Genomic DNA, 12,272 nt, shown 5'->3' on the forward strand with positions numbered 1-12,272 from the left:
CTGGAGGTATTATAAAGTTGATGAGAATTTTTAGTTCTGTTGAAAACGTCCTTGATGACAACAGGAACAGGCTCAAACCTGACAAGGTAGAGATGACAGTAAGAGTTAGGAGTGCAGTTCCTAAAAGCACATTACTGGCTTTGCAAACACTGTGGCACTTTTATTAAAAATTTTTGTTTACATGACTGCTGGGTATTTTAAGTTGAGGTGCTATTTGTTTTTATATTTGATTTTTTTTTTAAATATTAACTGTTGCACTAAAGTCCAAAAGTGAAGAATTGATATTATTTATTACTTGATTGCTCAAGCTACAGTACCTCACAGAAGTGCTCTATTTGTTAACAGAGTTGTTGAAAGTTAAAATAAGGTAAATTTAAAAAGTAAGGGACATCCAGGATCTGTTTCTTCGCTCTTCTGTATTTTTTTTTTTATGTATTAAAGAAGCATCGGATTGGGGTTCAATATCAGTAGATATACAAAATCAAATGACTCGGACTCGAAGGCAAAAAAACCTAATTGGGACACCCCTAGTTACTGCTATTCATTTCATAATCAAGAGGGAAGGATTGTTTTCCCCTATACCATGTCACAGCTATAATAGGACACCAACCATAGTGCAGATTTTTTTTCATGCTTCACCACACTTCACATTTCATATGTTTCTCTTTTCCCGTCAGACATTTGATCTAATTCCACAATACATAACCTGCAAAGTGGACAGGATGTTCTACAATGATTTCAGTTTGAAGAGAACATTTCCTATATGTTTCATTCAAATTGCAATTTAGTGTGTGATATGTAAAATTATTTTTTATTTCTTTAGCGAGGTATATTATTTTAAACGTCATGCTTCTGTAGTAACATGCTGCAGGCAATGCTGTTGCATAAAATGTCAAAAGTGAATTAAAGGTTTCTCATGCTCAGGTAGAGAACAATGAAGGAGAAGTGACTATATACACACCGAGTAGGGACATGCTAGTTCAAAGCCAGGTCATGCAAGGAGCTCTTCTAACTAACTGGTTGTCAAATCAGGACATTTAAATAAAAAAGACATACAAAGCATGCAGATTGGTGGGGCGCAAGGTCAGAGAAAAATGCAAAATATGCAGATTGGTGGGTTGCAAGCACTGAGAGAAGTGATTAGTGAACAATAAACGAGTCAATCTGAAGACAAGTCATGCAAGGAGCTCTTTCTTTTCATCTTCAAAAATGTTGAAAAATGTTGAGGGATAGGCAATATTTATTATACATTTGGTATTTGGTAACACTTTACAATAACAGCGCATGAATAATGTAATAGTGTTAATATGTAAACTAAACATTACTTTATTATGAACTAATGATGAGTTATACATGCGCCAATCATGTACTAACTTTAATTACAACATGAGTCACATGAGTTCATGTAATTACTTGTTAGTAATTACTTATTTATACTGAGTTAGGAATCATGCGATTGGTGAATCATGTGATGCTAATGCAGGACCAGCTGTGGTCAATCATAAGCACGTGATTCTCTCGAAATTAGCTTATACATAATCTTCACTTATTTCCCAGCGATGAGTTGCAGTTGGAAGGGCATCTGCTGTGTAAAACATATGCTGGATAAGTTGGCGGTTCATTCCGCTGTGGTGACTCTGTGGTTGGCTATTAAATTTACATAGATATTAAATTTGCAACACAAACAGAAAGTGTTTCAAACAGGAGGAGAGATATATTACAATTCACTCCATAGACTGGGTTAGTTTCACCACAACCTGGGTGAGATGTAACATTAAAATTTCCACTGGGGTGAGATGGTTTAACAAATCAGGCATCACTATACCAAAAAAAGATAAATAAAAAATATAACTTTCTTAGATCAAATGTAGTTTTTCCTCTCTAACATCTGCTGTGTATGTCACAGGATACATACTTATGTACTCATGTGTAATTTGAGGACTAATATGAGCATGTGTGACATGAATCAAGTAGTTTGTAACTAGTCTCTGATTGTAGGGACTGGATGTGTTACAACTGACCAGTGTTACAATCATCCCCAGTCTCCCCCTACTATAACACACCCACTTACAGTATAAGCACCAGACACATTAAAGCCTCACTCAGATTACACAATTTTGATTATCAGTTACAACATTCACTGAGTTAGTTTCCTCCATATTTGTGTCCATGTCTGTTTTCAGAATGAAAACTGTAGATAAGTAGATTCATTCTGTGCAAGCAAGAGGCACACAGAGCTGCAGGTATGGTTTCCCTGCAACGGCTGTAAACAAATCAGTAGACAGCTGACAGTCATCAAAGATACTCTCATATAACATTACCCCCACTACATTTTGAATGAGAATATGAGCGATTTGTAAATTTACGTCAGTGGTCACCATATTTTCAGCCTAAGATCCCTAAGATCTACTAAGTTCAAATGACAAGAGCTTGCCCTAAAAGTTGTGCATGATCTATTAGGAAGGGTCTGATTTTTCTGATGTTGAAAAGTGCAAACCTCCATGATCAAGCTGTTCCTACTGAATTACATGGGGTAATAGTAAACGATCCCAGTTGAATTGAGAAATTGTGTTTAATGTTTGTCGTTGCAGAGAAAGCTTATGCAAAATGTGGCACATTAAAGCCTAAAAGTGTAAGGTGTTAAGTTAAAGTGTCAAGAAATATTAGAAAGGGAGGTTCCCAGGATCCCAGGATGCTCAGTGTAGAAAGCTGGCCAAGTAAGTGTTTACTACAATGTGACAAACGCATGCAGTAAAAGTTTAATATTCAACACAACACTGTTGGTTAAGAATCATTACAGTGTCTAAAGATTTTTGGACTTAATCGCCTTCCATAGGTCATTGTTCAAGTTACAGTAGCTTTACATAATCAAAAATGCTTTCATTTCCAAAGCGAAAGACATTTGGATACCAACAGAATACAAAGGATATAGGATACATGGGATGTCAGTCCACAGACTTTCTTCCACATAAACAATCCCTTCAGGCTATTTTGGAAACTAGGTATGTGTGTGTTGCCACAGCATGGAAACTAGACTCTGTTGTAGTGTAGTGAGTTCAACAATAACCCCAAAGACACAAATGATGATCAAATGATGACAAATGATCTACGGTGATGTTACTTAGGACATAAGTATTGCCACTGACCGTAATACTAGTGTGAAGTTCAATGAAAATTAGATTTTATAAATGTGTGGTGCAGGGTATCTAACCACATGTTGACATACTGGTATATACTCTGTGGCGCAGTGGGTAGATCCCTCACAGAAAGAAGGTCGCTGGTTCGAGCCCCAGCTGAGTCAGTTGCCGTTTCTGTGTGGAGTTTGAATGTTCTCCCCGTGTTGGCGTGGGTTTCCTCTGGGTGCTCCGGTTTCCCCACAGTCCAAAGACATGCCCTATAGGTGAACTGAATAAACTAAATCGGCCATAGTGTATGTGTGTGGATGCAAGTGTGAATGGGTGTTTCCCAGTGTTGGGTTGCGGCTGGAAGGGCATCCGCTGCATAAAACATATGCTAGATAAGTTAGAAGTTCAGTTCAGTTCCGCTGTGGCAACCCCTGATTAATAAAGGGACTAAGCCGAAAAGAAAATGAATGAATGAATGAACAATAAAAGAGGTCGCCAGTGACACTAACCAAAAGCTTCATATGAAATTATGAAGTAAATATGACAAATTTATGATAACTGAAAAATGAAAGTTGAGTTACAATGGGTTTTTCTTCGTAGATCTTCAGGGTCTAGGAAGAAGAAAGTCAAGTTATGTAACCAGAGTGATTTCAAAATAATAGATTTTTATTAGACAGCATCACCAGTGACACAATTTCAAGAAAAAAAGTATTTTTATTATATGTTTTATAAAGATGTATAAATTTTTCTTTTTATGTCATTTACATGTGTATATTATATATATACTATTGTTGCAAGTGCATTATAGCATTTTAAATGATACAAAAAACTCTTTGTGACCTCAAAATAAAGCACTTTTCCTATACATGGCTTTGGGGACAAGCATTTTTGTGGTGCTTGGAATTGTACATTATAGTCATTTAAAAAAAAAATCACACTTCAAAAAAAAAAAAAAACTAATGAAATGGTAAACTTAGCAAAAATGTTAGCCACCCTCACCGTTACCCTTGATTAAACAGTTTAGACTTGTGGAGCAGCACATCGAAGCTCTTCAGTGTTGGAACTTTCAGCAGTGAAAATTAAACCACACTGAACTGAACTGAACTAAACTGAACTTCAACTCTGAAAACAGTTTCAATTTACTAAAACGTCTATGTTAAGCTGCTTAAACAACAATCTACATTGCAGAAGCGTCATAGAAAAAAAGATGTCTTGAATTTAAAAAAAGATAGGTGAGTATTCTGTTTTTCAAAAGAAACCATAGAAAAAAAGATGAATTGAATTAAAAAAATAGATAGGTAAGTATTCTGTGTTTTGTTTCAAAAGCAGTTCTGTGGTTGTTCCCATTTATTAACAAACATTATAGTAATTATGTAATGTTATAGGGGAACAATGCTTAACAGGTATAAGTTAAATGTGATTTTCTTTCATTCGTTCATTCGTTCGTTCGTTCGTTCGTTCGTTCGTTCATTCATTCATTCATTCATTCATTCATTCATTCATTCATTTTCTTTTAACAAATTTAATTAATAATAAAAACAGGCAAAAAAAATTAAGCAATTATCTAGCGCAGTTTGTTGTCAAACTATATAATTATTAACATAAATATTAGACTAATGTGGCTTGGGAAAAGCAAGATACAGTTTAGAAAATTTTTGGACATAATCTTATGACATTATTGAGCCATGCAGTAGATTTTTCTAAAGTGTAATAGTCTGGTTTGCTACTACATAAATAAAGCAAAGATTTGTTAGTTAAATATTATTCAAGTTAGTAGGGAAAGTAAGTATAATTAAAGGGTTAGTTCACTAAAAATAAAAATGATCTTAACAATTACTCACCTTCATGTCATTCTGACCCCCCAAGACCTTCATTTATGTCAGAATGGTTCAGAGACCATTAAATTTAAATAGCAGAAAAGGAACTAAAAACATTATCAAAATATTCAATGTGACTTTAATAGTTCAACTGTAATCACAATGTGCTAAAACAAATATAAAAAAAAATATAAAATAAAAACAAATTTGTTGGCCAATGGCTTAAAAGCCATTATTAAAACTTAAAAACCAAGTATTAAAAGGTGAAAGTTTGATTTATGATTATTATTCTGTCCAATTACTTTTGGACCCTTAACAAGTGGGAGGCACATATGCAAACTGTTGTAATTCCTACACCGTTCAACTGATTTGGATGTAAATACTCAAATTAAAGCTGACAGTATGCAGTTAAAGCACATCTTGTTCGTTTAATTTCAAATCTATTGTGTTGGTGTATAGAGCCAAAAATGTTAGAATTGTATCAATGTCCAAATATTTAGGGACCTAACTGTAGGTGAGCACAGTCATATTTACAGGGTTTGACGCACAAAACTGTTCATGGAGCTTCATATGATTACAGTTGAACCACTGAGGTCACATGAAATGTTTACGCAATATTTTTGGTTCCTCTTCTTGAACACATTGGAACCATTGCTGTCTATGGTGAATGAAGGAGCCCCTTTAGGTAGGTAAAATCTCTGAAAACTTAATTTCAATAAACTTAATATTTATTACACAAACTCTTTCCAACAGACTCATAATAACATACAGAAATCCAACAGAAAGACAAATGGAAGTAACATGTCAGATGTCATTGCAGCATGCAGCAGCAGTGAGGGTTGGCTGAATGGCAGTTGTGCCATTGTCCTTACGTAGGCTATTTCTGTTAGCAATGGCCCAAGAAAAAGAGTCTCTCTTCAGGAGTCTCTGGGCATCCTCTTTAGCAGTGGCATCCAGGATGGCCACTCGCTCTTCTTTATAAATCATTTCTTGTTCACGCTTCAGTTCGTGATATGAACGAGAGAAAACATGGAAGATGGATGTTGCTGGAAAAGCCATAATGAGAATACCACTCAATATGCTGCTAAAGGCCACAACCTGGCCAGGTATACTGTATGGCACCATGTCACCATAGCCGACCGTGGTCATGGATATGATTGCCCACCAATAGGACGCAGGGATGCTGCTAAAGCTATTGGGACCAGTGGCTTTGCCCTTGCTGAATTCCTTCTCTGCTAAGTGGACAAGAGGTGAGAATAAAGCCACAGCAACGAGGAGGAAAAGTAGCAGGAGTCCAAACTCTCGCATGCTTCGCTGCATTGTAAGACCAAGCGTCTGAAGGCCCAATGAGTGTCTTGCCAGTCGCATTACATAGAGGATTCGCAGGGCCCGCATGACCCGCAGTATTAAACCCAGTTTATCTAAATATCCATGACTTGTCCCGGCACCATTAAGCTCAGCTTCATCAGAAGTATCTTCGCTATCGACAACCAAAGAAATGTAGTATGGTAGAATGGCTATGACATCGATAACATTAAGTGGATTTCGAAGAAACTGCATTTTGCTTTCAGCCTGCAGGAACCGCAACAAAAACTCCATGGAGAACCAGGCCACACACACCGTTTCCACAATGAATATGTTGCGGCACTTTTCTGAGCATTCACCCTGCAAAAAAACAAATACAGGAAGACAGTGAAAAGGCTAAATAGTATCCGCCAAAAACGGAGCATTTTGATAACGCTGAAGAGGCCGTTTTCATTTTAAAATGCTGCTGCTCCATCTCAGTGTGGATGGAATTTTTCCTCAATATTAAGTAGCCTACATTTAGTTCAGCCTTGCATCCTTTCCTCCAGAGGAGACGTCAGGAAAATCTTCAAAGGGATTACTTTATAACCTCATTCACATTACCCTGGCTACGTTGTTTCATTTTCTTAACAATAAAGATATGAGGAACTGCCTATTTTCATTTTGGATATTAGCAACTTAACAGACAATAAAAATGTTGAGGCGTTGTGTAGCTGCATATTTATATGACCGTCATCTTCATGCATATTTATAACAAAACGGAGCCTATAACATTACTGCCTCCTTTCATTTTCATTGAAAATACGAAAACATATATACCCTGTCTCTTTTGCTAAATATCAGTTTTAATAATCAATAATGGCCATTATAAAAGTATAATGTACAATAAATGTATACAATATAGGAAATAAAGGCAAGTAGATCAGTCAATGTGCCGAATCAGTGTCCGCTGTTACATTATTTAATATATTAACCTAACTTATCTTTGTGCTCAGCCAACAAACATTACCTGAAAACAAGTGATAGATTTAGAAGACCAAATTTGGGGAATATGTCATTAGATATAGAGAATAAGATGAATTTAATATCACGGTTAACAAATATGGTGAGATTAGATCCAGTGGTAGATCCTTGATCCTCTCATATGGGTAGATGTGCTCAAAGCACGCTGCAGAGCATGCCAGAATGTGTGTGTGGTCACGTGATGTGCGTTTTCAGTGGTGTGATGTAGACAGAGAGTTGTTCAGAAACGCTACGTGAAACGCCAGTGTGGACGCAGATCGTTTTCATTCTAAAATGGCGTTTTAAAACTAAAATGTCTGTTGAAGGAGCATATCAACAGATATTAAGCAGTCTACTAATACTTAAATGGATCATCTAAATAAAGTGTTACCAATAAACTCATACAAGTTTGGACCAACTTAATGGTAAGTAAATTACGTCAAAAAAATTTTTTTGGGGGGTGGAATGCCTTTACGAAAAGTTAGGAATTATGGATATCCATGCTGGAAATCAAAAGACAGCTGGTCCACCCAATCAAAACACTGAAATCTTAGAGGATGAGGGCTGAGCTTCCAGCTGTGTGCTCCTGCAGAAATCATGTTCATGGGTGAGCTTAAGTATTCAAAACTTATTATTATGGTAGTATGAAGCAGTGCGGCATAAATGCAGTAGAGCTTTTATTATGCCACAGTGGACGTCTTCCAGTCATGTTCATGTGTGGAAGAAGCAGCACTGTTTCATTCATTCATTCAGTTTCTTTTTGGCTTAGTCCCTTTATTAGTCATAGGTCGCCACAGTGGAATGAACCGCCAACCCATCCAGCACATGTTCTGTGCTGCGGATGCACTTCCAGCTGCAACCCATCACTGGGAAACATCCGTACGTACACACCCATTCAAACACATACACTACGGACAATTTTATCTTACCCAATTCACCTATAGTGCAAGTCTTTGGACTTGTGGGGGAAGCCAGAGCACCCGGAGGAAACCCATGCAAACATGGGGAGAACATGCAAACTCTTCACACAGAAATACCAACTGACCCAGCCGAGGCTCAAACCAGCGACCGCAGCACTGTTTTATTAGACTAAATACATTTTAAGATTCTGTTATATTGTTGTTGTGCGCAGTCTAATAAAATGCTCAACATAATAGAGCTTCTTTGGTGTTTCCCTGTTTTCTATTAAACCAAACAGGAAATCAAGGGTATTTGACGTCATTAGCATCATTAGTAAAATTGCTTATTTCTCTGGGTTAAAGTATATAATCAGCAAAATATATAAAAATGTTGTATTGTTTTTTGTGTGAATATATTTTAATGAAAAAATCCTAAATGCCTTTAAATCATATAATTTTATTTAGAAAGTGATTTAGTTCAATTAGGCAACATTTAATTGATCAATAATAGGAAAAAGCCTTCACAATAGTTCATTTTCTTATAGTCTGACATGTTCTTATAGTCTGCTTAGCACTGTCGCCTCACAGCAATAAGGTCATTGGTTCGAGTCTTGGCTGGGTCAGTTGGCATTTCTGTGTGGGGTTTGCATGTTCTCCTCGTGTTGGCTTGGATTTCCCCCCAGTCGAAATACATGCTCTATACTTAATTGAATAAATTAAATTGGCCGTAGTGTATGCAAGCGTGGATATGAGAGTGCATGGGTGTTTTCCAGTACTGAATTACAGCTGGAAGGGCATCTGCTGTGTAAAACATATGCATTATAAGTTGGCGATTCACTCTGCTGTGGTACCCCTGATGAATAAAGGGACTGAGCTGAAGAAAAAGGAATGAATAAATGAACTATTATAACTGTTCAGCATATAATTCTGTGAAAGAAGACTGAAACCCTAGAATGGTATGATATTATTTGAAAAAATGTGCCATTTGTTGGAATAAATGTATAAAGTAAACTAAGGGAATCAAGAAAGTTACGTCATGTCATTAAATTCAATGTTTTTGACATTACTTTTGTATCATGATATACCATAAAGTGCCCACAAACACAATAGAACCTGGCTGCAGACCTGCACATGCAAGCTCAGACCTGCAGTCTCAGACACATGTACTCAAGAGAGTTAGTGACGTCACTTTGAGGGGTAAGGTTAGGTGTACACATTATTAAACATCTGGTCTGCAGCCAGACCCTTCTTCACAATATAAATATAACTCACAAACACAATACAACAGTGATTATGAATGTGATTGGTTCAACCAACTCAAAGTTAAAACTTGAACTCTTGAGTTGATTTACCGAGAGATTAAATACTCAGAGTTTTTGGTTTCAGAATGGCCGATCTGAGTTAGGTCAATCAACTTTGAGTAGAGCAACTCAGAGTTAAGCGCGCACACCGCAACTATAAAAAGGCATTATCAATGGAGCGCAGATATTATGAGTGACCGTGGCAACATCTTAAAACAGAGATCACCATTTCTTTCTCCAGCTGAACTTGATGTGCTTGTGCAGAGTTATAGCAAATATGACCATATATTTTAAAAAGCAACACCACTGCATCAGGGAAACAGTTAGCGCGGGGAAACATAGCTGCTCAAGTTAATGCTTAATTTTACATCTAAAGTATTTAAACATTTTTTAGTATAATAAAATGAGTAATGTTATATGTGACGTTTATAAAAGTTTTACATACGGTCCCACTTTTATACATGTTGATCAGTATTAATAGATTTAGTGCACTAGTGATAGAGGTTGATATGACATTTAGAATGTAAGCAGAACTAAACAATAGTTTTTAGAAAGAATAATGATTCCAGTAATCTAGTAACAGTACATGTCCCTGTCGAAGGTCAGTGAATTTAAGCTAATTATTTATTAAAAAAGGACAAGCCATTCTTGTACCTGACTGTGTTCTTTGTGTGACTGAAATGTAGGCAATAGCTATGTTTCCATCCAAATATATGAATTAAATTTATGTGCAAAACTGGAATAACGCATAAAAGATGTGTGAATAAAGCAGCGTTTCCATCCAACGAGTCAAAGAGAACAAAATCAACACTTCCTAATTAACTAGCGCCAAACATCAACAGTATAAACAGAATTTACTGCGGTAGGAGAAACTGCGTCAATCGTTTCTTTATTTAATAAATGTACTTGCACCTCAGAAGAGAATGCTGACTCACAATGAACACGTGGGGGCGTTTGAAGCCATGAGACGCGGAGAACAGACGCTCTGGAGGTCATTAATAATATATTAACATTAACAACATTTCAGATGTTTTACAGTGTGCTCAGCCTGCTGGTTTGTCCATTCACACACATTTTCATGAACATCTCTTATAACAAACCTTTTTTAATGCACTGTAATTTGTTCAGTAAAAGTGTTTACATCGTAGTTTATGCGCATCTTTTCTATTGAATAAAAGTTTACCCTACTCAGTTATGCGCGTGTTTTTATGCGTGTTTTCAAAAGTTATGTGCATCATGACTTTTCCATCAATCCGTTTTATGTGCATCTCCAAAATGAGCATTAAATAGGTGGGTGGAAACGCAAGGCTAAAGCAAGAAATACTGCTTGGTCTTTAAAAAGGGGAGGAGACTGACAGAAACTCAGAGTTTAGAGAATAAAACCTGCTCCTGACCAGGTTAGGTTCACAGAGTAAGTTACCACAGTAACTGACTCTGAGTTAAAGTTACCTCTCTTTCAGTAACAGGCTTGACTTACCCTGCTTTCTCGAGTTTAACAAACCTGCCATTTTGAAACGGAAAACCCAGAGTTTCTCTCATTTCAGGGTTAAAATTTTCACTTAACCTCCTTTCTAAAATGGGCCCCAAGCATGGGCAAACTTGATCCTTGAGGGTAGGTGTCCCTGCATAGTTTTGCTCAAACACTAATCAAACACACCTAAACACACTAGAAAATCAATAGAAAGTGTGTTTGATTAGGCTTGGAGCAAAACTATGCAGGGACACCGGCCCTTGAGGATCAAGTTTTCCCATCCCTGGATCCCCAGACTTGCCTTGCTTTCGTGATCAGGCATGGTGCTGATACACAAGCTGATAACCGTCACTGCAATCATGACCACAGAGAAACATGCAAAGAGCTTCCCGGGCCAGCCGGAATGAGGGTTTTCCACTATCTCCTGCAGTCGATTCATGAGCCGGATGTAGCCCTTGTCCTGCGCTAGAGGCCTCTGTAGGGCATGCCTCTTCTGCTTCCTCTCATCCTCCTTCCTCTTCTTCTCTGCCACATCCTCCACACGAGACAGCAGCTTACGCCGGCAGCAGCGCTCCATATGAACAGGGTCGATGCCCCAGTATGTGAGTTCATCCGACAGCGACACAGCACAGACCTGCCGCAGCAGTCTCAGTTTCCCTGCGGCCAGAAAGTTTAGGATGACCCTGAAGGCTATTGAGCTGCGGTCGAAGAAAAACTCCCGTCGGGCCTCGTCATAGTCGTCACAGAGCTGGGCGATATCATCCGGGCTGCTGCAGTGACGCAGCTGTCCCAGCCGAGAGAGGGGGAACTCATCCAGTGTGCTCCAGGGGAACGTGTAGCGATCCCCTCCAACATTAATGAGGGCTAGTTTACTGTGATCTACGTCTCTCAGGGTGGAGATCCCACATAATCGCTGGGCCCGCTGAAAGTACACGCCTTTGATGGTTTCAGTCTCTGGGATTTCAGTGAAGAACAAGTCAAGACTGCTGTCGTCTGTGCTGACCGAAAGATTGCTAAAGTCGTGGTTAGCATTGCTGATGATGGGCATGGTGGCATTTGGGCTGTTGGATTTGAATTACTGTGGTATATGTGGGTATGCAGTTTACGTAGCTTAAACAGGAAGCAGAGCACCGGAGTTGAAGGAACACTGTAAAGAAAAAGAGATGCAATTGTACTGAAATGAATTAGCATTATCAACAGTTTTTAAAATTCAAAGCCAGATTTCATAGGGTGACCATGTGTCCTCTTTTTGAAACTTAGAAAATTAAGAATTTTTAAATCTCCTAAAATGTCCAGAATTCAGTTTTGCTTTCTACAGTCATCATTAATTGTATGTGTTTTTGGATTATGTT

The 12,272-nt window shown here is 37.7% G+C and overlaps 1 protein-coding gene across 1 annotated transcript; it reads right to left on the reverse strand.

Annotated features, from left to right (window-relative positions):
- Positions 1-5,746: 5,746 nt before the first annotated feature.
- Positions 5,747-11,968, reverse strand: kcng4b (potassium voltage-gated channel, subfamily G, member 4b). Its single transcript, XM_056462937.1, has 2 exons — positions 11,222-11,968; positions 5,747-6,607 (listed from the first exon to the last, which is right to left on the reverse strand). The coding sequence occupies exons 1-2, from the start codon at positions 11,966-11,968 to the stop codon at positions 5,747-5,749; spliced, it is 1,608 nt and encodes a 535-aa protein (XP_056318912.1).
- Positions 11,969-12,272: the final 304 nt, after the last annotated feature.

This window comes from Danio aesculapii, chromosome 7 (assembly GCF_903798145.1).
Source record: "Danio aesculapii chromosome 7, fDanAes4.1, whole genome shotgun sequence".
NCBI classification, from domain to species: Eukaryota; Metazoa; Chordata; class Actinopteri; order Cypriniformes; family Danionidae; genus Danio; species Danio aesculapii.